This window comes from Papio anubis, chromosome 10 (genome assembly GCF_008728515.1).
Source record: "Papio anubis isolate 15944 chromosome 10, Panubis1.0, whole genome shotgun sequence".
Lineage (NCBI taxonomy): Eukaryota > Metazoa > Chordata > Mammalia > Primates > Cercopithecidae > Papio > Papio anubis.
In genome coordinates, this window is record NC_044985.1 from 84631756 (window position 1) to 84657927 (window position 26172).

Below are 26172 nucleotides of genomic sequence, written 5' to 3' on the forward strand. Positions count from 1 at the left end.
CTTTCACTCTTGCTCTAAAACGTGCCTCACTCTCTCCTGCCCCTCAGTCGAATTCTGTCTTCTGAGGAGGCAAGAATTGAGGTTGTTGCAGACCTGTACGGATACAGCTTCGCTCCTAGTAAAAGCACCTCAGTTTAGTGGAAGATATAAATGGTGACAAGAGGATAGCTGTAAGCTAACTTCAAACTAGTCAAGAAAGAATCAAAACATTAATTAGACCAGCCATTGGAATAAATGAGACAAACCAAGAACTGATGCCAAGATAAACATTTTGAGACGGAGTTTTGCTCTTGTCGTCCAGGCTGGAGTCCAATGGTATGAGCTCAGCTCGATCTCAGCTCACTGCAACCTCTGCCTCCCAGGTTCAAGCAGTTCTGCCTCAGCCTCCCGAGTAGCTGGGATTACAGGCATGTACCACCACGCCTGGCTAATTTTATATTTTTAATAGAGACAGGTTTTCTGCATGTTGGTCAGGCTGTCTCGAACTCCCAACCTCAGGTGATCTGCCTGCCGTGGCCTCCCAAAGGGCTGGAATTACAGGCGTGAGCCGCTGCGCTCGGCTGGTATAAGTTTTAGGAACACCCAAATCCAACCACTGTGATCTAGGCAGTGAGCAGAATATAGTCTTGATGAAATCAATGGTAGAACCCAATGAATGGCCTGATGAGGTGAGAGCCCTGTGGTGGACATGAATGTTAGGAGAGCAGCTTCCACTTACTTACTACATGCCAGCAGCTTTACACACATTTAACCCTCACAATTGTCTTATGAGGTATTATTTATGGATGAGAATACTAAAGCTTGGAGATGTTAACTTGCCTAAAGTTACACAGTAAGGGGCACAGCTGTGATTCAAACACAGACCAGAACTCCACAAACTGGTGCCTTTAACTAGTTTACTGCATTTTTCAAATGGATCTTCTGTAAAGCTCCACTCTTCAATATTTTCAAAGATATGCCTTATGTTCTTACTTGTAATACAACCAAGTATCCTAGCCTTGAAATGCATTTTAAAGTTTTTTTTTTTTCTTGTTTTTTTTTTTGAGATGGAGTCTCACTGTGTTCCCATGCTGGAGTGCAGTGGTACAATCTTGGCTCACTGCGACCTCCACCTTCCGGGTTCAATCAATTCTCCTGCCTCAGCCTCCCAAGTAGCTGGGACTACAGGTGTGTGCCATCACGCCCAGCTAATTTTTGTATTTTTAAGAGACGGGGTTCCACCATGTTGGCCAGGATGGTCTCGATCTCTTGACCTCCTGATCCGCCTGCCTCGGCCTCCCAAAGTGCTGCGATTATAGGTGTGAGCCACTGTGCCTGGCCCATCAAGGGCTAATCGTGACATATACCAGGCTTGGAGACCCAGCTGCAAAATTCCAGAGATTACCTTAAGGTGGTTAGTCAACAACCCAGCCATTGTTGAGATGATGCCAGCCCCCACTCCAGGTGGACCACAACTCAAGATAGCCACCAGAGCAAGCCACAGAGACCTGAAACCCTGTACCACTCCCGCATGCCTCCCATTCTAAGTTCCCTTTTTAAGCCCCTCTCCCCAGCCTAAAGTTCAAAATGATTTATTTAAGGTACCAGCTTTGGCCATTTCCCCATTAATAGCTCTGGAGTAAAGTCACTTTCCTTTTACTGCATCTCCTCCTTGTTATTGACTTTGCAAGTGGTGTGCAGCCAAGCCTGCATTCAGTTACAATAAATGGGAACTAAATCTTGGATTCACATGGACAAAAAGATGGGAACAGTGACACTGGGGACTCCAAAAAGGAGGAGGAAGGGGCAGGGGCAAAGGCTGAAAAGCTTGCTTTTGGGTACTATGTTCACTATCTGGGTGACAGGATCAGTAGAAGCCCAAACCTCAGCACCATGCATTATACACTTGTAATAAAGCTGCATATGTACCTCCTGAATCTAAAATTTTAAAAAAAGATATGCCTTAAAACATGTCCATAAGCAGGCCAGGTGTGGTGGCTCACACCTGTAATCCCAGCACTTTGGGAAGCCGAGGTGGATGGATCACCTGAGGTCAGGAGTTCGCAACCAGCCTGGCCAACGTGGTGAAACCCCATCTCTACTAAAAATACAAAAAAACAATAGCTGGGCATGGTGGCAGGTGTCTGTAATCCCAGTTATTTGGGAGGCTGACACAGGAGAATCACTTGAGCCCAGGAGGCGGAGGTTGCAGTGAGCCGAGATTGTGCCATTGCACTCCAGCCTGAGTGACAAGAGTGAGACTATGTCTCAAAAAAAAGAAAAAAAAAGTCTATAAGCAAATCAGTTGGGAAATGTTGTTTACGGTATTCCAAGACGTCTTTTTTTTTTTTTTTTTTGAGATGCAGTCTCGCACTGTCGCCCAGGCTGGAGTGCAATGGCTCGATCTCAGCTCACTGCAACCTCTGCATCCCAGGTTCAAGCGATTCTCCTGCCTCAGCCTCCCAAGTAGCTGGGATTACAGGCGCCCACCACCACGCCCAGCTAATTTTTTATATTTTCAGTAGAGACAGGGTTTCACCGTGTTAGCCAGGATGGTCTTGATCTCCCGACCTTGTGATCCACCCATCTTGGCCTCCCAAAGTGTTGGGATTACAGGTGTCAGCCACCGCACTCGGCCTCCAGGACTTCTTAGAGAGCCTTTACTGTAAATCCAAAGATCACACCTGTAATCCCAGCACTTTGGGAGGCCAAGGTGGGCAGATCACAAGGTCAAGAGATCAAGACCTTCCTGGCCAAAATGGTCTCTGTAAACCCTGTCTCTACTGGAAAAAAATACAAAAAGTAGCTGGGTGTGGTGGCGTGCACCTGTAGTCCCAGCTACTTGGGAGGCTGAGGCAGGAGAATCGCTTGAACCTGGGAGGCAGGTGTTGCAGCGAGCGAGACTGCGCCACTGCACTCCAGCCTAGGTAAAAGAGCAGACTCCGTCTCAAAAAGGAAAAAAAAAAAATCACAGAAAATAGCAGACGAATTGGCTGGCCTTTCCAGACTAACTTTTTATCCTGTCCCTCCTCTTTCTGACTGTATCAAGTGAATAATTAATGGCAGAGCTCTTACCATTGGTATCAGTTTCAGGAATACCCAAATTTTCAGATTTGGGGATACTTGCATATACATAGTAAGATATCTTGGAGATGAGACCCAAATTTAAACATGAAGTTCATTTACGTTTCATATATACCTTATAGCCTGAAGGTAATTTTACACAATACTTTAAATTAATTTGTCCTCCAATTTAATTCCTTAAAACATTTTTAATTTTATTATAAAGTAACACTTCCAGGATATGGACTTGCTGTGGTAGGAATACGTAATCAGGCCGCTCAAAAATGCCTGCACTTGAGGCTCAGCATTTAAAAATGAATGTTTATATGTAACAAAAATTAAATGATGTATTTTTTGTATTAAAATTAAAGAAATATGTTGGATAATCGTTACAATAAAGACTATGCTCTAAGAATGGGGATAAAAGCTGTTGGGTGCCCCTTGGTATCATCATTTCGTAGAAGATCATAGTTGTAAACAAGCAGAAGGATGATGTAATCTCTGAAAAATTTAGAGATGAATCTCTAAAAAATTTTTAGATTCAGGGGGTACATAATTAAAACCGGGTAAACCACAATAAGTGTGTTCCAGCAATTTGTCAAGTTATTTGTCCAGGTCTATTACAGCTACTGAGCAAATGGGTTGGCATGAATAGTTATGTCCTTAATGTGTACATCATTAAGAGGTCGATAAGTCTTCTCATTTACTGGCAACTTCTCCAACTCATCTAGAGTTTCCAGACCATCTATTACCCTGAAAGAGAAACAATATAACATATGAAAATTTCCTTAAATTGAAACATGATATCCATATCTATGACAATTACAGTCTCCTTAAAAGAAATCAAGTCTTACAGATCTCTGAATTCTCTAGTTGAATGTACAACAAAATATTGATTTTCCATCATAGATACGGATCAAAATTCAGAAATAATTTACTTTTATGCCCTTAATTAACAATACAAAAGGTAGGAATATTTCCACCATAGTACCTAAAAGTATATTCTACCCCATTCATACACTGACACAGAACAGCTACCAATGGGACTAATATAACCAGTGAAAGGGACAACAAACTGTTTTTCTACACTTTCACACTTCCAACACCAAATGTGTGGGTTTTCCCAATTCTCCAATTCTCTGGGTATCCCACAACTTAATTATTTTTTCAAAATTTTATTTATTTTTTTAAAGACAGGGTCTCACTGGGACTACAAGTGCATGCCCCCACACCTGGCCCTACAATTTAATCGTGACACTAACTACAAAGAGTGAACAGAGACGCCGGTTAATCCCACAAGACAGCCCCTACTACTTCGGATGCCAGTTCCAAGTCCCGGTTGTGATCTGTACTATCTGACTAACCAGATATGCTTTGGGATTTTTCATGCCCCCCGGCTCTGTTCAACAATTTTCTAAAATGGCTCATAGAACTTAGGAAAGCACTTTATTTATTATCGGCTATTATACAGGTTACAACTCAGGAACAACCAAATGGAGGAGATGCATAGGGCAAAGTCTGAGAGGGGGACACAGCGCTTCCATGCTCTTCTCAGGGTGTGTTACCCTCTCAGTATCTACTTGTGTTCACCAACCTGGAAGCTCTGAAACCCTGTTTAGGGTTTTTACGGAGGGCACATTAGGTAGGCACGATTAATTAAATCACTGGCCACTGGTGACTGGAACTCAATCTCCAGCCCTTCTCTCCTTCCCAGAGGTCAAGAATAGGAGGTCACTGAATGTTCCAGCCCTCTAAAAATACATGGCTGATTCCTCTGGCAACCAGCCCTCCATTCTGAAGCTATCCAGAACCCCACCAAGAGTCACCTCATTAGCATAAACTCAGGTATGGTTGAATGGGGCTTATTATGAACAATAAAATATTCCTTTCACTCCTGTCACTCAGGAAATTGCAAGGTTTTTAAAAGAACCATGCTAGAAACAAGGGATGAAGTCCAAATATGTATTTCTTATTACAACACACTAGTCATAAAGATTTCTGTGTTACAGGAAATAGCTGGAGAAAGCTAGTAGATGACACTATTATCAATATTGCCCTACAATGAGAGTCCTGAAGTAGGTGACCACTCCACTTTGTCCTTGTTTTTGTTTTTATTTTTTATTTTTTGTGAGATGAAGTCTCACTCTTGTACCCCAGACTGGAGTGCAATGGCGTGATCTCGGCTCACTGCAACCTCCGCCTCCCGGTTTCAAGCGATTCTCCTGCCTCAGCCTCCCGAGTAGCTGGGATTACAGGAGCCTGCCACCATGCTCGGCTAATTTTTGTATTTTTAGTAGAGATGGGGTTTCAGCATGTTGGCCAGGCTGGTCTTGAGCTCCTGACCTCAGGTGATCCGCCCACCTTGGCCTCCCAAAGTGTTGGGATTATAGGCGTGAGCCACCGCGCCCGGCAGTTAATTGTTTATTTATAGTATTTCTTTCTTTTTTTTTCCGGAGATGGAGTCGCACTCCCCTTGCCCAGATTGGAGTGCAGTGGTACTATCTCGACTCATTGTAGCCTCTTCCTCCAGGTTCGAGCAATTCTGCATCAGCCTCCCAAGCAGCTGGCACTACAGGCACATGCCCCCATGCCCAGCTAATTTTTGTATTTTTAGTAGAGATGGGATTTCACCACGTTGGCCAGGGTGGTCTCAAACTCTTGACCTCAAGTGATCTGCCCACTTCAGCCTCCCAAAGTGCTGGGGTTATAAGCATGAGCCACCGTGCCTGGCCTGATTATGGTATTTCTACTTTTTGCTTCTGGGTAACAATAAGAAGTAATAAAAATAGGAGAAGAGAAGACTAACAGTTAACTCAGCCTCTAGCAATCCCACTTCATGTTACCACCAAGAAAAAATATATTGAGAGCTATTCTTCAAATACAAGTTCTGGAAATTTCAGTCTAAAACATTTACTAAGAAAGAGTGGCTTTTGGCCAGGCACGGTGGCTCACGCCTGTAATCCTAGCACTTTGGGAGGCCAAGGCGGGTGGATCACAAGGTCAGGAGATTGAGACCATCCTGGCTAACACGGTGAAACTCCGTCTCTACTAAAAATATAATAATAAAAATTAGCCAGGCATGTGGTGGTGGGCGCCTGTAGTCCCAGCTACTTGGAAGGCTGAGGCAGGAGAATGGCGTGAACCCAGGAGGCGGAGCTTGCAGTGAGCCAAGATCACACCACTGCACTCCAGCCTGGATGACAGAGCGAGACTCTGTCTCAAAAAAAAAAAAAAAAAAAAAAATTAACAGATTTGCATTTTATCTTGCATTTTCACAAAAAGGGCACTTCAACCAAAACATTTTGATTTTACCCCTAAATGTAGACATTTAAGTCTTTAAATTATAAGTCCTTAAAAGCTTTCTCACCTTCTGTGTCAGTAAGAGAAACAGAGAATATAGAAAACATAGGTTTCAGGTAAAAAGTTAAAAAAACCCGGCAGGTAGAACTGAGGCAGTTTAAGTAGAGTCAAGTATCTGGGAAACGGACCCCTTGGAGAACTAGAGGAAAGTTACTGGATCATCTTCCCAGAAAAATCTGTGTGCATCTGTATACAACAAACAAGGAATTAATGAACCTAAGGTTAATCTTTGTTCTAAACTCTACAGTTTTGTCACAAATCCAGTAAAATGAGTCCTGGTAATAACTGAACAATAATTTTTTTTTTTTTTTTTTTTTTGAGACAGAGTCTGGCTCTGTCACCCAGGCTGGAGTCCAGTGGCCGGATCTCAGCTCACTGCAAGCTCCGCCTCCCGGGTTTACGCCATTCTCCTGCCTCAGCCTCCCGAGTAGCTGGGACTACAGGCACCCGCCACCTCGCCCGGCTAGTTTTTTTGTATTTTTTAGTAGAGACGGGGTTTCACCGTGTTAGCCAGGATGGTCTCGATCTCCTGACCTTGTGATCCGCCCGTCTCGGCCTCCCAAAGTGCTGGGATTACAGGCTTGAGCCACCGCGCCCGGCTTGAACAATAATTTTGAATGATGGGTTAAGGGATAAAATAAGAGGGAAACTGGGTTATTTACAAACAAAAAAAACAAACTACTAGGTGTTGTAATATTTTTTTCCTTGATTATTATTGTGTAAATTAGACACATGTATATGGAATGAAAAAGAAAAGATCTGTCTAGATCTCACTGCAGCCTTGACTCCCTGAGCTCAAGCAATCCTCCCACTTCAGCCTCCCAAGTAGCTGGGAACATAGGTGTGAGCCACCACACCTGGATAATTTTTAAACTTTTTTGTGGAGACTGGGTTTTGCTGTGTTGCCTAGGCTGGGAGTCCTCTATTTTTAATTAACCTAACTTGGCATCCAAACTATTAAATAGAACAAACTCTAGAATTGTGCCTTGGTTTATTAAGCATGATAATTATTTGTTGAATGAACAGACAAATTGACTTCCCACTGATTTATAAAAGGAACTCCCATATATAGTACTTTTAACAGATACCCTGGCAGAAAGTGCAAAACACCTTCCTAGGAGCCATTCTTCTTACTCAGAGAAATCTAATTTTAGTAAGGGTGGCAATGTGGCTGAAATACATTTTCTACCCTCCACTGTAGGTAAGGAGTGGTCACATTACTAAGTTCTGGGTCTTCCGGGAAAGTTCTTTTTTTTTTTTTTTTTTTTTTTTTGGAGACAGAGTCTCACTCTGTCACCAGGCTGGAGTGCAGTGGCGCAATCTTGGCTCACTGCAATCTCCGCCTCCGGGTGCAAGCCATTCTCCTGCCTCAGCTTCCTGAGTAGCTGGGATTATAGGCGCACGCCACCGCACCCAGTTAATTTTTGTATTTTTAGTAGAGACGGAGTTTCACCATGTTGGCCAGGATGGTCTCGATCTCCTGACCTCATGATCCACCCTCCTTGGCCTCCCAAAGTGCTGGGATTACAGGCGTGCGCCACTGCACCGGATTTTTTTTTTTTTTTTTTTTAAGAGATAGGGTATCATTCTGTTGCCCACGCTGGAGTACAGTGGTGTGATCTCAGCTCATGCAGCCTTAAATTCCTGGGCTCCAGTGATTCTCCCACCTCAGCCTCCTGAGTAGTTGGGATTACAGTTGTCTGTCACCACACCTGGCTAATTTTTAAACTGTTTTATAGAGATGGGTTCTCATTACGTTGCACAGGCTGGTCTTGAACTCCTGACCTCAAGTGATCCTCCTGTCTCAGCCTCCCAGAGCACTGGGATTACAGGCCTGGGAAAGTTCTGTTAATTAAAAAAGCTGAATCAGCTAGCAAGCACCTTTTGTCTTTCCTCCTCTTTCCTGCCTGATACACAGAAGTTTTGGTAAGAGCTGTGCTGCCAATATTATGACAGAGGAGACTAGAACACTGGTAACAAAATGGAACCACCATGCTAGTCCATCTTGTTTAAGCCACTATTTTTCAGATCTGTTAGTTGCTGTGAAATGCTATTATTAATGAAAATAGACCAGCCTGGGCAACACCGTGAGATCCTGTCTCTACAAAAAAGCGTGTTTTTTTTTGTTTTTTTTTAAAGTAGCTGTGCATGATGGTACACATTTGTGGTTCCAGTTACTAAGGAGGCTAAGGTGGGAGGATCACTTGAGACCGGGAGGTTGAGGCTGCAATGAGCCATGATTGTGCTACTGCACCACACTCCAGCCTGGCAAGAGAGCCTTTCGTCTCAAAAAGAAAAAGAAAAAGAAAATAGATATACTATGTTAATTTGCATAACAATGTTGAAAAAATTACTGGCCTCTTTTATAAAAATAAGGAAAATAAGGCTCAGGGAGATTATAACTTTCCCAAGGCCACAGGGTTGCTAAGCAGTACACTTAAACTCCAGGTACATTTAGCTCTCACACTCTCACACCACTCTTCTTTTTTTTCTTTTCTTTTTCTTTCTTTTTTTTTTTTTGAGGCAGTCTTACTCTGTCACCCAGGCTGGAGTGCCACGGCATGATCGTGGCTTACTATAATTTCCGTCTCCCAGGTTCAAGCAATTCTCCTGCCTCAGCCTCCTGAGTAGCTGGGCTACAGGTGTATGCCACCACACCCGACTAATTTTTTAAAAATATTTTTAGTAGAGATGGAGTTTCGCCACATTGGCCAGGCTGGTCTCGAACTCCTGACCTCAGACAATCTGCCCACCTTGGCCTCCCAAAGTGCTGGGATTACAGGTGTGAGACATTGCGCTCTGCGTCACTCTTTTCAATATTAGTTATGCTACTATCACAGCTGAGCATATGCACCTGCGTTTAAATGCTAAAAGAAAACCATAATCAGAATACTCACTTCCCAAATACGGTGTATTTCATGTCCAAATGTGGCTGTTTGCCATAGGTGATGAAGAACTGAGATCCATTGGTGTTCGGGCCATTATTAGCCATAGATACAACACCTCTAACACTGTGCTGAAAAAGACACATCAAAGTATTAACTGTGCTTTTATATAACCATCCCAAATATAGTATTGAAAGAAGACAGGCACACCTTTGTTTTCTTTTTTAAAAATATTTTGAGATGGGGGTCTCACTATGTTGCTCAGGCTGGTCTCTAACTCCTAGGCTCAAGTGATCCGCCTGCCTTAGCTTCCAAAGTGTTGGGATTACAGGTGTGAATCGCCACTCCAGCCAAGACATTCACTCTTTGCCTTCACAATATTTAAGGGAGCAAGAAAACATTTAACCAACTTTTATTAGGGGTAATCCAAATGTTCCCTTTCTACTTTTTCTGTATACTTGAAAACTTGTATGTAAAAGGTTAATATATCAAATCATATTTCTCAATTAATTTCATTTTCACTTTGAAGAAATACAGCCATGGACGCTTTTTGCAACACCAACAAATAATATAAATAATCCTTACATTTATATTAAGGAATAGTGTGCTGGAATGAAACGATGAGGTAGGCAACAAAACCAATTTGCCCACAATCTCTTCTCACATATAATGGACTCTTGCTAGTTTCTTTATCTGTAAAACAAGGGAGGTTGGACTAGTTCAAGGGTCTATTCATAATTCAGATGCTCACAAGGGTCAAGCAGATAAACTGACAATTGGGAAGAATGTAAACATTAAAGAGAGATGAAGTCTGGCAAAATGAATAGGCTATCTCTTAACTAATGGCATTAAATATATTTTTTTAAACTAATGGGCCATAGAAAATGCATCTGTGGGCGTTCCACTCATGGGCAGTCAGTTTATAACCCCAGGACTGAACAATCTAAGAAAGGTCTCACCTAGCTCTACTATCATATTTGTTTACCAGAGACTGTGTAGAGAAATTAAAAGGACCTTACTGATAAGAATGAAGATATAACTGTGAACTATGTTACAGGGAGGTGCCTGTAATACACTACAAGTAACTCCACCAATTACTCTAGCTTTAGCTATTCATTGGGTGATGCTAGTAAGTCATAGAGATGCACCTATATAAAAATATTAATGCTTGTTTCCCTAAAAGGTGTTTACCACTCAAATGTAATATTTAATACATATACATGTAATATTTAATACATACACATGTAATACTTAACACATACACAAAAATATAGTTAATAAAAATATAAGTTAATAAAATAAGCACCCATTAACGTATTTCCCAGCTTTCAGAGTTAAAATTTACCAATTCATTGGATAATGGGAGCTCAAGAAAAAATAAAAGTTACCAATTAATTACATATATCTATGTGCTCCTCTCCATCTATTACCTCAGCCTCTACAAGAGGTAACCACTATTCTAATACTTTTTTTTTCATTTTTTCATTTTTTTTTTTTTAGAGACAGGGTCTCGCTCTGTCACCCAGGTTAGAGTACAGTGGTGCAATCACAGCTCACTGTAGCCTTGACCTCCTAGGCTCAAGCAATCCTTCCACCTTAGCCTCCTGAGTAGCTGAGACTACAGATGTACACCACCATACCTGGCTAATTTTTTGACTTTTAGTAGAGACAAGGGCTCAATATGTTGCCCAGGCTGATCTCAAGCTCCTGGCCTCAAGTGGTCCTCTCACCTGGGCCCCCTAAAGTGCTGGGATTATAGGAGTGAACCACTGTGCCCAGCCCTAACACATTACACATGCCTAAACAACACATTCTTTCCTTTTCCTTCTGAATATAATTACATCCTAACATTTTAGTCTCCTGGGAAATGCTCTCTACAAATAACACTGTTACAGTTCTAAGGTCATACATGTACACATAGCCATAGTTTATTACTGATTTTTTACTGATATTTCACTGATGAATGTACTGCAATTTATCCACAATCTACATGGTGATTTATCTACAATCAAGGGACATTTGGGTTGTTTCTAGACTTTTGCTATTACAAACACTATATCAGAACACTCCTGTACACATCTCTTGGTGCATACTTACAAGTTTCCCTTGAGTAAACATTTGGGAATGGATTCCTGGGTCAGAAGATATGAACAGTCAATACATATCTATAACCTTGGTGTATAAGGTGTATAATACATAATGGTTCTTTTTTTTTTTTTTAGACAGAGTCTTGGTCTGTCGCCCAGGCTGGAGTGCAGCAGCACGATCTCGGCTCAGTGCAAGCGTTGCCTCCCGGGTTCATGCCATTCTCCTGCTTCAGCCTCCCAAGTAGCTGGGACTACAGGCACCCACCACCACACCCGGCTAATTTTTTGTATTTTTTGCTAGAGATGGGGTTTCACTGTGTTAGCCAAGATGGTCTTGATTCCTGACCTCGTGATCTGCCCACCTCAGCCTCCCAAAGTGCTGGGATTACAGGCGAGCCACTGCACCAGGCATGTAATGGTCGTTAACTCTGCCTGCAAAAGAATCATCTAGGAACCTTAAAATATAGTCTCAGTCCTAACCAGCCCTACTGACTGTTTATTTTTAGGAGGGCAAGGCTGTGATCTGTTATACTTTTAAAACTTCCAGCCAATTGCAGTGGCTCATTCCTGGAATCCCAACAGTTTGGGAGGCCAAGACATGAGGATCATCTGAGTCCAGGAGTTTCAGACCAGACTGGGCAACAGAGCGAGACCTCGTCTCTACAAAAAAATCAGAAATTAGCTGGGCATGGTGGTGCACTCATGTGGTCCAGCTACTTGAGAGGCTGATGCAGGAGAAACTGCTTGAGCTCAGGAGGTCAAGGCTGCAGTGAACCGTGATCAGGCCACTGCACTCAGCTTAGGCAACAGAGTGAGACTCAGTCTCAAAAACAAACAACAAAGTTTCACAGGTGATTCTGTCATAGCCAGTCTCTGGTTTTCAACTGGTATATGGAAGCAGTCATTAATGTAGTAATTAATACCTAAAAAATTGTTTAGTTATTCATTCAGGAAAAAGTTGACTTTTCAAAAAGTTTATCACCTCCCAGCCTCAACTCCTGTAACAAAACTAATATATTTCCTTACAATAGAAAAGTAAAAGAAACCAGCTTGGGCAACATAGTGAGACACCATCTGTACAAAAAATACAAACATTAGCTGGGCATGGTGGCATGCACCTGTAGTCCCAGCTATTCTGGGGGCTGAGGTGGGAAGATCATCCGAGCCCAGAAAATTTAGGCTGCAGTGAGCCAAGACTGCATCACTACACTCCAGCCTGGGGGACAGAGTAAGACCCTGCCTCTAAAAAAAGGTTTTAAAAAAAGCAAAATGAAAAGAAATTATTCCTAGTCTCATCATCCAGAGATAAACACTGCAATGAATTTTTTTTCAGAATTTTTGTGGGTACATTTTAATGTAATGTAAATATAATAATACACTTAAGCTGCATATTTTGATTGAATAGACTTTTTTTTTTGAGACGGGGTCTTGTTCTGTGCATGATCTTGGCTCACTGCAGCCTTCATCTCCTGGGCTCAAGCAATCCCCACACCTCAGCCTCTTGAGTAGCTGGGACTGCAGGCACATGCCATTACAACAGGCTAATATTTGTATTTTTTTTGTAGAGATGGGGGTCTCACTATGTTGCACTGGCTGGTTTCAAACTCTTGGCCCCAAATAATCCTCCTTACTGGGCCTCTCAAAGTGCTGGGATTACTGTACCCGGCCCTGATTGAGGATACTTCATCGCTCTTTTTCTAGTCGTAAAGTTGTCATTCTATGGAGATACAAAGTTTGAAAGACCACATAGTAAGTCATCAGCTGAAGGCATCTCTGGGAAGTGGAATTGATTTTTAAAACTAGGCATGCACTAGTTTTTTATTTTAGACAAAAAAAAAAAAAAAAAAAAAATGACTCCACAGAGGTTTGAAAAACACACAAAAATATAACAAAGAAAATTAAAAATCCCTAATTTTACCATGGTAAAGACTATTTATATGCACTTCTCTTTAACCTAGTTGTGATCTACCACAGGTATTAAGTCAGATTAATACAGGGATATTCAAACATCTAACAGAAGATGATAAAAGCTGGGTACTGATAATGGGCAACATTGCAACCAGAAGTTTGATAGTCTTTCCTCCCCACTCTCAAAAAAGGCCACTGTTTCATGTCATTCAATATGAATTTTATGGTGAGATATTAAGCCTCTTTGGTACACTACTAGTTAAACTCAGGTTAGATTCAAAGATGAACTCAATATCAAGAGCCATGTGGTAGTGGGATTCCATTATACGTCAGGCTAGGACCACCATTTATCAAGTCTCCCCGACATCATTTGTCAAATGTACAAAAACTATAAAAAAGTCTACTCATTTTGCAATGATGTTAACTTGTATTACTATAACACGTGTATCAAAGTTTCCATGCATAACCAAGGCATGAAAAAACAGATTTTTGGTCGGGTGTGGTGGCTCACACCTGTAATCCCAGCACTTTGGGAGGCCAAGGCAGGCGGATCACCTGAGGTCAGGAGTTTGAGACCAGTCTGACCAACATGGTGAAACCCCATCCCTACTAAAAATACAAAAAAAATTAGCCAGGTGTTGTGGCATATGCCTGTAATCCCAGCTGCTCGGGAGGCTGAGGCAGAAGAATCACTTGAACCCGGGAGGCAGAGGTTGCAGTGAGCCGAGATCTCGCCACTGCACTCCAGCCTAGGCGACAAGAGTGAAACTCCGTCTCAAAAAAAAAAAAAAAATTTTTTTTCAAAAATATTTTCAAAAAATAGATTTTTAAAGCATTGAGGATTTACCTTAAGATATTCACTGTATTCATCCTCAAACTTCTTGCCCCATATACTGCTGCCGCCTCTTCCAGTTCCTATATTACAAGAGAAGCAAATCGAAAGAAGTATTTAATTAAAATTGATAACAAGTTCATTTCCCAAAACTTAAGGAATAGAGTTTGACTGCTTAAATATAAACACAATTTGATATGGCCTCTCCTAATTCCCCAAATTTAACTTCACAGACCTGAAGATTAAAACAGACCTACAAAAAACAAAACAGAATAACCCTTCTTGTAAATATTGTTCATACATATATTGTAGCATGAAAAGCTTCACAAATTTGCGTCTTATCCTTGTGCAGGGGCCACGCTAATCTTCTCGGTATTGTTCAAATTTTAGTATATGTGCTGCCAAAGTGAGCACAATATTGTTCATATTTTAGGTGTAGGTGCTAATAATTTCTGCTTTAAAATTACACCATGGAATACTATGCAGCCGTAAAAAGGAATGAGATAATGTCCTTCGTAGGGACATGGATGCAGCTGGAAGCCATCATTCTTAGCAAATTAACACGGGAACAGAAAACCAAACACCGCATGATCTCACTCATAAGTGGGAGTTGATCAATGAGATCACATGGACACAAGGAGGGGAACAACACACAGCGGGGCTAGTTTGGGGGTGGGGAGCAAGGGGAAGGAGAGCATTAGGACGAATAGCTAATGCATGCTGGGCTTAAAACCTAGATGACAGGCTGATAGGTGCAGCAAACCACCATAGCACACATATACCTATATAACAAACCTACATGTTCTGCACTTGTAGAACAGAACTTATTAAACAAAACAAAACAAAAACTCCACGTTTTTAATTCCTCTTCTTTTACCCAGTTCTTCATACTATACGTTCAGTTCCTTAGATCTTAGTTAATGGAATAACTTACCTGTTGGATCTCCTGTTTGAACCATGAAACCCTTGATATTCCTATGAAATATACATCCATTGTAGTAATTACTGGCACAAAGAGCCAAGAAATTCTGAAAAGAGTAAAAATAATGATTGAGAAATGATGCAGCAGAAACCTAGTTAAGACAAAGAACCAATCATATTTACTGAAAACCTGATAGCAGCATATTTAAACTATGACTTTTGGCATTACTTTGGATGTCATTTCCCTGCCTAGAACACTTCAATAGCTTCCTTCTCCTTTTGGAATAAAATACAAAATCTTCGGCCAGGCATGGTGGCTCACTCCTGTAATCCCAGCACTTTGGGAGGCCGAGGTGGGTGGATTACCAGGTTAGAAGATCGAGACCATCCTGGCTGCGGTGAAACCCCGTCTCTACTAAAAATACAAAAAAATTAGCTGGGTGTGGTGGCAGGCGCCTATAGTCCCAGCTACTCTGGAGGCTGAGGCAGGAGAATGGCGTGAACCCGGGAGGCGGAGGTTGCAGTGAGCCGAGATCACACCACTGCACTCCAGCCTGGGCGACAAAAACAAAACAAAACAAAACAAAATCATCAGCAGGGCCTAACAAGCCCTGCAGTACCTGGCTTATCTCCTCATCACATATACTAAGAACTGCTTTCTTATTGTTTACTACCTAAACCCCATCAGCATTCTGACAATTAATCCAAAAGGGGCAGCTTTTCTTTTTTTTTTTTTTTTTTTTTTTTTTTTTTTACGGGGGGTTTCCTCTTTTCCAGGTGGGAGTGCAGTGGCCAGATCTCAGCTCACTGCAAGCTCCGCCTCCCGGGTTCCCGCTATTCTCCTGCCTCAGCCTCCCGAGTAGCTGGGACCACAGGCGCCGCCACCTCGCCCGGCTAATTTTTTGTGTTTTTAGTAGAGACGGGGTTTCGCCGTGTTAGCCAGGATGGTCTCGATGTCCTGACCTTGTGATCCGCCCATCTCGGCCTCCCAAAGTGCTGGGATTACAGGCTTGAGCCACCGCGCCCGGCCTAGGGCAGCTTTTCTTACCTGGGGGACTTTATACCTGATATTTCTATACCTGGAATGTTCTTTTTTTTTTTTTTGTACAGACAATGTCTCTCTATGTTGCCCAGGTTGGTCTTGAACTCCCGGGCTCAAATGATCCTCCTGCCTCAGCCACCCAAAAAGTTGGAATTACAGGTGTGAGCCACTGTGCCTCACCTTGGAATTTTTTAAAATTTTATTTCACAACCTTTTCTGAATCTGAATAGCTGGAATATTATTTTTATACCTCTTTCCAGAGATGCCCTCATACCTTTGCATTTAGTTTAAGTATTAGTTTATTGGCTACGTCTGCCCTCACCTTCTTCCTTTCCCATTAATCTCTATCTTAACACTTAATTTTTTTCAAGGCATTATCACCTTTTAGAATTACTTAATTTTAGGCCAGGCACAGCAGCTCACACCTGTAATCCCAGTACTCTGGGAGGCGGGAAGATCACCTGAGTCCAGGAGTTCAAGACCAGCCTGGGCAACATAGTAAGACCTCATCTCTATCTTTAAAATAAATAAATAAATAAAAATAATTTCTTAAAAATATAATTACTTAATTTTCCTGCCCTGCTTATTTTCACAACTAAAATATTGGCTCCATGAGGGTAAGGAACGTCTGTTGCTCATCACTGTATCTCCAGACTCTGGGGTAAGATAGCCTTTCACAAATAATGGTTTTTTTGTTTTGTTTTGAGACAGGGTCTTGCTCTGTCACGTAGGCTGGAGTGTAGCCATGTGATCAGAGCTCACTATAGCCTTGACCTCCTAGGCTTAAGCAATCCTCCCACCTTGGCCTCCCTTGTAGCTGGGATAACAGGCTCATACCACCATACCTGGCTAATTTTTGTATTTTTTTTAGAGATGGGGGTCTCACTGTGTTGCCTAGGTAGGTCTAGAACTTCTGAGCTTACCTTAGCCTCCCGAAGTGCTGAAATTATAGATGTGAGCCACCATGCCCAGCCATAAATAATCGTTGAATAAATGAATATATACAGGTGACTCTTCTTCCTTCCATCCTTGTCATTTAAACAGGTGAAACAGGCCGGGCGCGGTGGCTCATGCCTGTAAACCCAGCACTTTGGGCAGCCAAGACGGGTGGATCACCTGAGTTCAGGAGTTTGAGACCAGCCTGATCAACATGGTGAAACCCCATTGCTACTAAAAATACAAAATTAGCCGGGCATGGTGGCTGGCACCTATAGTCCCAGCTACTCAGGAGGATGAGGCAGGAGAATCCCTTGGACCTGGGAGGCGGAGGTTGCAGTGACCCGAGACTGTGCCACTGCACTCCAGCCTGGGCAACAAGAGCAGAACTCTGTCTCAAAAATAAATAAATAAATAAATATATATAAACAAACAGGCAAAATAATGTATAGAACAGGTTAGGCATGGTGGCTCACGCCTGTAAGCCCAACGCTTCAGGAAGCTGAGGTGGGGAGGATGGCTGGAGATCAGGAGTTCGAGACTAGCTTGGGCAACATAGTGAGACCTCATCTCTATAAAAAATTAAAAAAAATTAGCCTGGCATGGTGGCACACACCTGTAGTCCTATCTACTTGGGAGGCCAAGGTGGGAGGATTGCTTGAGACCAGGAGGTTGAGACTGCAATGAGCCGTGATTGCACCACTGCATTCCAGTCTGGGCGACACAGCAAGACCCTGTCTCAAAAAATATATATATATACAACAATTCTTTAATATAATATTCTGCCGGGCACAGAGGCTCATGCCTATAATCCCAGCACTTTTGGGAGGCTGAGGCAGGCAGATTACCTGAGGTCAGAAGTTTGAGACCAGTCTGGTCAACATGGTGAAACCCCGTCTCTACTAAAAAAATACAAAAATGGCCAGGCGCGGTGGCTCACGCCTGTAATCCCAGCACTTTGGGAGGCCGAGGCAGGCGAATGGCGTGAACCCGGGAGGCGGAGCTTGCAGTGAGCCGAGATCGCGCCACTGCACTCCAGCCTGGGCGACTAAGCGAGACTCTGTCTCAAAAAAAAAAAATAAAAAAAAATAAAAAAATAAAAATAAAAATAAAAAAATACAAAAATTAGCTGGGCATGGTGGTGGGTGCCTGTAATCCCAGGTACTTGGGAGGCTGAGGCAGGAGAATTGTTTGAACTCCAGAGGCGGAGGTTGCAGTGAGCCAAGATCATGCCACTGTACTCCAGCCTGGGCGACAGAGCCAGACTCTGTCTTGAAAAAATAGAAAAAAGGCCGGGTGCGGTGGCTCATGCCTGTAATCCCAGCACTTTAGGAGGCTGAGGTGCATGGATCACCTGAGGTCAGAAGTTTGAGACCAGCCTGGCCAACATGGTGAAATCCTGTCTCTACTAAAAATACAAAAATTAGCCAGGCATGGTGGTGCACGCCTGTAATCCCACTTACTTGGGAGGCTGAGGCAGAAGAATTGCTTGAACCTGGGAGGCGGAGGTTGCAGTGAGCCGAGATCGCACCATTGTACTCCAGCCTGGGGGACACAGCAAGACTTTGTCTCAAAAATAAATAAATAAATAAAAAATAAAGAAAGAAAAAAAGTAATATAATGTCCTAATGATTATGTTTCCCGAGGAAAATCAGTCAAAAGAAAAAGATACTGGCTACTCTTATCGTTACCGAAAAATTATCTACCTTCTCTTTGATCCACATTTGAACAAACAAGTGGAAATCAGGCCAGAAGTTATGATGGCTGGTTTTCCTTAACAATGGTTTTACAGAAAGTTTTGTTGTTGTTATTTAGGTTAGATTATTCAATTCCAAAGTGGTTATCTTGTTGTATTAACTGAAGTTGAATATGTAAATGGTACTTACCTCACATGTTTTGGGTGTCCTCTCACAGAAGACTTCAATTTTAATATCACCTACATCTGTATGCAGTGTCACAGACTAAAAAGGAGAGAAAATGTGAGAACAAATGAAATTTCTTTAGGTGACTTTATGCATTGTTTATTTCCCTATGTGGATATTCAAGATGATAATCTGAATAAAAACAGACAGAAATACTGCTTCAGAGATGACTCGTCCACAAAGCAGCTCTTAGAGCTAAGTTGTATTTTTTCCTCAAAATTGATCTCAACATAGAGAAAAAACTCCAGAATATAAATGTTAGGGTTAAGTAGTATCCATGATAAAAATTTGGAAGTAAATATTTTGATGGAAAGATTTTAACTTTGAATTTTATCAAGAAAAATAAAAACAATTGTTATGTATTATTGATGTACATGGCAATTCACCAACATCCTTATTTATAGAAAAATGATGAGAAAATGATCTTTCAAAACATAATTTCCACCATTTTCCTTAGGTAATTTAATTCTGAGAAATAAGGTTAAAAAATAATTCCTTTCTCGACTAACAAAAATATAACAAGTGTCAGTGTTCCTAAAATCCTAAATGCTCAGAGATAACCACAGTGCTTTCTTGCTTGCTTTTTGTTTTTGTTGTACCTGTTTTTCTGTAACCTGTATACCCCTTGATGTAATACTGTATTCCAGAGAGGGAGAAAACAATTTGGAGGGTTCCTTTTTCATTTCTCCATTTTTTTTTTTTTTTTGAGATGGAGTCTTGCTCTGTCACCCACGCTGGAGTGCAGTGGTGTGATCTCTGCTCACTACAATTTCTACCTCCTGGGTTCAAGCAATTCTCTTGCCTCAGCCTCCCAAGTAGCTGGGATTACTGGCATATGCCACAACACCCAGCTAATTTTTGTATTTTTAGTAGAGACAGGGTTTCACCATGTTGGTCAGGCTGGTCTCGAACTTCTGACCTCAAGTGATCCACCTGCCTAGGCCTCCCAAAGTGCTGGGATTACAGGTGTGAGCCACTGCGCCCAGCCTTCTTCTTCTTAAATAGTATGTAGCAGTTAGAGAATATGACCAGGTTAAAGATGTGTGAGGGAGAAGCAGGGCACTATTCTCATTGCTTTTTCTACTTCAGGTTCTAGTTGCCCACTTTATTTTATTTTTTTAAAGTAGAGACAGGGTTCTCACTATGTTGCTCAAACTGGTGTTGAACTCCTGGGATCAAGCAATCATCTCACCTCAGCCTCCCAAAGTGCTGGGATCACAGGTGTGAGCCACTGCGCCCAGCTTACTTGCCCACTTTAGATCTAGAGCAAAATAATCCAATTAAAATTGTCAGACCTGTCTATTCTCTTCTGCTCCTTCAACTCTCCCTTTCCATTTCTATCTATCTTGTAATCAGCCTTTCTCCATAAAAGGTAAATTCTGGCCGGGCGTGGTGGCTCACGCCTGTAATCCCAACACTTTGGGAGGCCAAGGCGGGCAGATCATTTGAGGTCAGGAGTTCGAGACCAGCTTGCCCAACATGGCGAAACCCTGTCTCTACTAAAAATACAAAAAATTAGCTGGGCGTGCTGGCAGGTGCCTGTAATCTCAGCTACTCGGGAGGCTGAGGCAGGAGAATCACTTTAACCCAGGGGGCAGAGGCTGCAGTGAGCCGAGATTACGCCACTGCACTCCAGCCTGGGCAACAAGAGCGAAACTAAATTCTGTGCATTTTAAGTGACAATATTAAAGAATTTTAAAGTAATTTTGTGTATTTTTTAAAAGAATTATTCCATATTAAGTGGAATAATGGTATACAATTTCTCTATCTTGCCACTGCAATTTCCACTGCACTTTTATTGCCCTTGACTGAATTTCTAAAAATTACTTACAATGAAAGACATTTCATAAAAATTGTTCAAAACTTACCATTTTTCCTCTTAGTGATTTCAGGAAGGACTACGTAATTTCTCAGAGCCTTACAGCCAGTTTAAAAATAAGTCTCTAGTCCCAAAAGAAAAAAAGAATTATGCTCATTTTTCTGTCTTAACTCACACACGCTCATCTTTACTGCACATTTTAAATAAAAATCCTCGCCGGGCGCGGTGGCTCACGCCTATAATTCTAACACTTTGGGAGGCCGAGGCGGGTGGATCACCTGAGGTCAGGAGTTCGATACCAGCCTGGCCAACATAGCGAAACCCCATCTCTACTAAAAACACAAAAATTAGCCAGGTGTGGTGGCACACACCTGTAGTCCCAGATACTCGGGAGGCTGAGGCAGGAGAATCACTTGAACCCGGGAGGCGGAGGCTGCAGTGAGCCAAGATTGTGCCACTGCACTCCAGTCTGGGTGACAGAGCGAGACTCCGTCAAAAAAATAAAAAATAAAAATAAAACAAATACTCTAATGGCAACCTCTACGTAATAAAAACCCAGCTACAGAAGTAATGACGAGAGATCCTACCCGATTCAAGCCTCCCCATCTCCTACTTGCCCTGCTTGCTCTTCTTCAAGAGCCTCCTTGCAAGTCCCCCAATAACCCAGATACTCTTAGGGTCTAGGCATTGGGTGTCCCTTTTGCCTGGAATTCTTACACTCGAACATCTCTACGGCTGATTTCCTCACCTCCACATTTCTGGTTAAATGTCAAGTTTAACTGACCTGATAATCCTACATAAAACTGCGTTAGCCCTTTAGCCCTAGGACATTCCTATTTCCTTCTCCCACAGCACTTATCACTAATATACTACGAACTTCTTCTTTTTTTTTTTTTTTTTCATTTTGAGACGGACTCTCGCTCTGTCGCCAGGCTGGAGTGCACTGTGGCACGATCTCGGCTCACTGCAACCTCCGCCTCCGCCTCCCGGGTTCAAGTGATTGTCGTGCCCCAGCCTCCCGAGTAGGTGGGACTACAGGCGCACACTACCACGCACGACTAATTTTTGTATTTTTAGTACAGACAGGGTTTCGCCGTGTTGGCCAGGCTGGTCTCGAACTCCTGACCTTAAGTGATCCTCCCGCCTCGGCCTCCCAAAGTACTGGGATTACAGGCGTGAGCCACCATGCAGGGCCCTTCTTTTAACAACAGCCTCGCCGCCCAACTGTTCACTCGCAGTATTCCAAGAACTAAACCAGTAGCAACACAAAACTCAGCAAGCATTCGAATAAGTGAATGAAAAAATTAATGACGTTACTCCATACTTGGGCTTCACCACTTTGTCTAGCACAGCCGTTGTTTTTTTGTTGTTGTTGTTGAGACGGAGTCTCGCTCTGTCCCCCAGGCTGGAGTGCAGTGGCGCGATCTTGGCTCACTGCAAGCTCCGCCTCCCGGGTTCACGCCATTCTCCTGCCTCAGCCTCCAGAGTAGCTGGGACAACAGGCGCCCGCGACAGCGCCCGGCTAATTTTTTGTATTTTTTAGTAGAGACGGGGTTTCACCGTGGTCTCGATCTCCTGACCTTGTGATCCGCCCGCCTCAGCCTTCCAAAGTGCTGGGATTACAGGCGTGAGCCACCGCGCCCGGCACAGCCGTTGTTAAAACAGGAAAAATGTAATCGCAGATGCCAGCATAGGTCTGTTAGTTCAAAATCATAGTTTCTTTGGGCCAGCGGAAGTTGGGCGCGGGACCCAAGAGAGAGAACGCCCCTTACCGCCTCACCTCCTCCTTCCCCTCTCCTTCCTATCTCAAACCAAAACGACAATGTAATTTATCCCCAACTGGAAATTTGAAAGTGAAACGGAGCTCTACTAATGCACGGGGAAGAGAAATGTAAGGCGAGAACTACCTGGCCAACCTCAAGCAATACTTTACACTCGGCTGCCAAACGGAAAGGACCACTTCCGCCCAGCTCTCTCGCTACGGGGAGCCCATTGCCACAGCGCCCGGAGCGCCAACGCAGGACCGGAAGTGACGCAGCGAAGTTTCCGGGACTGGTGAGTAGTGGGCGATTTAAAAACCCGCGAGTGTAGTTGTGACCGTCGCGGTAGGTGCCGGTTGGGGTCGGCTGTGATTGTTGTGTTGGTGCTGCAGAGCAGAAGAGGTTGGGTCAGAAAACTGCCCTGCCGCACGAGAGCACAGCGCACTAGTGGGTCAGGGGTCCTGACTCAGACTTACTGGCTGTGTCTCGTGGTTTTTCACTGCCCTGGAAAAGGCCTGAAGTGGCGCTGAAATGAGGCATAGATGAGGTAACGTTGAGGGAGCGGTTTGCAACTTGCAAAGGGGCCCTACTGATGCTACTTAGTAGTAAACAGTGCTTACTTTAGGACAGGAGCTGTTTGCAGCTTTACATATAAATCTCGCGATATTGTGGCCTGGGCACTACTTCCTTTTAGGAGGAAAATGCATAGGTAAGTCATTTACCTGTTGTTGCACAGCTCTGGCTCTCGGATTCAGACTGGCTTCAGAGTCGGTGCTCTTAACCACCATACTATCCTGCCTCCTGTTGTCGTTGTTGACTGTGGCCATGTAGCCTCGCAGTTTCCTCATCTGTTGCAGTAAATAACTCAAAACCTGAATGGTGGCCCACTAGGGTTTCACTTTCGAGCTTGCCAGATGTAGAAGATGCTGGAGAACGGAGTACTATGAGGACCATTAGAAGATCTTCCAAGGCCGGACGCGGTGACTCACGCCTGTAATCCCAGCACTCTTGGAGGCCGAGGCAGGTGGATCACTTGAGTGCAGGAGTTTGAGACCAGCCTGGGCAACATCGTGAATCTCTATCTCTACTAAAAATACAAAAATTAGCCAGGTGTGGTGTTCCGCGCCAGTAGTCCGAGCTACTCAGGAGGCTGAGGTGGGAGGATCTGCTTGAGCTCAGGAAGTCGAGGCTGCAGTGAGCAGAGATCACGCCCCTGCACTGCAGCCTAGTCAACTAGTGAAACCCTGTCTCAAAAAGAAAACAAAAACAAACTTACAAGACCTCGAGTGGTTTTTGGAGACCCCGTATCACTTCAAATAATGTATTAAATAAGCATCCTCATCTCATTAAATAGAAACGTTGAAAAATTGCTTTTGGAATAATTGGCTTATGGATATTTCATCAAATTTACAGTTGGCTATGCTTTCTTATTGTGCATACTATGAAATGCTTTTCTTCAAACAGTTTATAAGTGGTAGGTTTAAGAATGGGGTTGACAGCATTATCTTTTGTGGTTATTTGATTAAACATTTACTAATTGTGCATATTTTGGAGCCAGCAGTTTTTTTCTACCTTTCCATTGCCCTCCCACCTTTCCTCTTTTGCCAGCCTTTTCAGTTCCTTGTTGGATGTAGATATTTAGAAGGCTTACAGGCTACATGGGAAAAGTACCCTATACCTTACCCTCTTCCACCTCTTGAGCCTGGCCTTTGTGTAGCAAATGTTGCTTAAGGGGCAGTGGCTTCTCCCTTCTTCTGCCTTGACCCTGCCCATTTGTAGAGTGACCTGCCTGTGTATTCCTTGATTCTTGATTCTGATAAAGCACTTGACATTTTAAACATTCTTTTTTTTTTGAGACGGAGTCTCACTCTGTTGCCCAGGCCATAGTGCTGTGGCACGATCTTGGCTCACTGCAACCTCCACCTCCCCGGTTCAAGCGATTCTCCTGCCTCAGCCTCCCAAGTAGCTGGTACTACAGGTGCATACCACCATGCCCAGCTAATTTTTGTATTTTTAGTAGAGACGGGGTTTCACCATGTTGGCCAGGATGGTCTTTATCTCTTGATCTCGTGATCCTCCTGCCTTGGCCTCCCAAAGTGCTGGGATTACAGGCGCCCCGCCACATTATTCTGTTTTTTGGTAAAGCACATTGTAATGTCAGTATATACCACCCCAACTCCAAATTCTGTTGCAATCAGGGGAGGTGAGCAGTGTCATTCTATGCAGTAAGCAGTTAGTGCTGGCTTATATTAGCGATACTGAGATTTATTAAAGATAGTTCCTATTCCATAGTAGCTTTAGCATAATGGGCACACACAATAATGAGAATACTGAGGGGTTGGGAGCCTTGGGAAGGATGCTGAAAAGGGAGGTCAAGAAAAGTTTTATTTAAGAAGTTGAAGGGGGTTTGGGAAAAGGAAGGGTAATATTTAGAGAAATGGATTAGGGAGGAGGTTGGTTGAAGCAAGGGTAGGGAGAATAAGAACAAGGGTGTGTGAGGCAGGAGATGGGATGGACGTTTGTGTATTATGTACCAGGCTTTGCTAGGTTACACAATTCATTTGCTCCTCTGGATGGCCTGTGAGGTGGGCTATAGTATCTCCGTTTCGTAGGTGAGAAAACAAGATTGGAGAGGTTAAATGGTTTACCTAAGTTACTGTGTGCTGGTAAGTGGCAGAGCCACTATTTGAACCCAGATCTCTATGATGACAGTTCTTTTGCCCATATGCTTTGATACCTCAAAGATCCAGGCCTAAAGTGTACCTGTGTACCATTTTCTTTGTTTTGACTTCAGAAACTTGAACTTTACCTGATTTCTGTATGTTGTCATCTTGTGTACGCCCGGTCCCCACGACAGTCCGGTTTGTAGATTCTCTGATCTGCGGTTCTTCCCGTTCCTTCATGGATTTGAAGGCTCTCCTTTCTTCCTTGAATGACTTTGCATCCCTCTCCTTTGCTGAGAGTTGGGACAATGTTGGATTACTGGTGGAACCAAGCCCACCACATACTGTAAATACGCTCTTCCTGACCAATGACCTGACTGAGGAAGTGATGGAGGAGGGGCTGCAAAAGAAGGCAGACCTCATTCTCTCCTACCATCCGCCTATCTTCCGACCCATGAAGCGCATAACCTGGAACACCTGGAAGGAGCGCCTGGTGATCCAGGCTCTGGAGAACAGAGTCGGTATCTACTCTCCTCACACAGCCTATGATGCCGCACCCCAGGGCGTCAACAACTGGTTGGCTAAAGGGCTTGGTGAGAAGCTTCTTTCATATTTGATATTTTCCCTGCAAATACTTTGAAACCTTAGAATGTCTTTCCAGTAAAGTTTTAACTGCTTTAGGGTTGGGGAGGGTATGATTCCATTTTTGTATAATACATTTAAAATAATGTTGCTGAAATTTGGCAGTTAAATTGCGTTTGAAAAAGGAAACATTTTTAATTCTTATGGAGTTAGGAGAGCAGAAGTCTTCCTTACTGGGCTGAACTTCGTGACTCCTCACTTTTGTGGCACAATGCCTGTCACCCGGGCACTTGAAACATGCTTGTTGAATTGAAAGCTCAGGTCTCTCCAGAATACACTTGATTGATAAATCAGGCAAATAGACATCTGGGTTTTAGTGAATGTTTTTAGTGAATGTTTACTTATGCCTAGGG

At 43.1% G+C, this 26172-nt stretch overlaps 2 protein-coding genes and 1 non-coding gene across 18 annotated transcripts in view; 1 reads left to right on the top strand and 2 right to left on the bottom strand.

Annotated features, from left to right (window-relative positions):
* Positions 1 to 3215: 3215 nt before the first annotated feature.
* On the bottom strand, positions 3216 to 22774 carry PPIL3 (peptidylprolyl isomerase like 3). Of its 3 annotated transcripts, none has more exons than XM_003907792.4 (7): positions 22662 to 22774; positions 20804 to 20878; positions 18900 to 18974; positions 15049 to 15142; positions 14130 to 14197; positions 9300 to 9418; positions 3216 to 3795 (listed from the first exon to the last, which is right to left on the bottom strand). In XM_003907792.4, exons 2-7 carry the CDS (start codon positions 20804 to 20806, stop codon positions 3669 to 3671), a joined length of 486 nt encoding a protein of 161 aa, XP_003907841.1. In that variant the 5' UTR covers positions 20807 to 20878; positions 22662 to 22774; the 3' UTR covers positions 3216 to 3668. The 3 variants fall into 3 exon arrangements, with proteins under 3 accessions (XP_003907841.1, XP_009181001.1, XP_009181000.1); XM_009182737.4 differs by lacking the exon at positions 22662 to 22774 and adding an exon at positions 22335 to 22483; XM_009182736.3 differs by lacking the exon at positions 22662 to 22774 and adding an exon at positions 22079 to 22192.
* On the bottom strand, positions 14422 to 14528 carry LOC116269376. The gene has a single exon (XR_004176837.1). It is a non-coding gene; the product is annotated as a U6 spliceosomal RNA (small nuclear RNA).
* The window catches only part of NIF3L1 (NGG1 interacting factor 3 like 1), a 58221-nt gene continuing 54750 nt past the window's right edge, over positions 22702 to 26172 (top strand). For 10 of the 14 annotated variants that reach the window (XR_002516225.2, XR_004176709.1, XR_002516226.2 and 7 more), the window contains exon 1: positions 22816 to 25770. Coding sequence is in view for 10 of the 14 variants with exons in the window: in XM_021923864.2 (XP_021779556.1) it covers positions 25335 to 25770 (436 nt within the window). In the remaining 4 variants the exon portion in view is untranslated. Of the gene's footprint in view, positions 25771 to 26172 lie in introns of all 14 variants that reach the window. The other 4 variants (XM_009182724.3, XM_009182725.3, XM_031651884.1 and 1 more) reach the window with 4 other exon arrangements.

Bases quoted from the DNA above. Each gene is read 5' to 3' on its own strand.
- PPIL3 (XM_003907792.4), bottom strand. The intron at 15,143-18,899 runs GTAAGTACCATT...TACTCTTTTCAG, and splicing joins GGACACCCAAAACATGTGAG to AATTTCTTGGCTCTTTGTGC. The intron at 14,198-15,048 runs GTAAGTTATTCC...CTTGTAATATAG, and splicing joins TCAAACAGGAGATCCAACAG to GAACTGGAAGAGGCGGCAGC.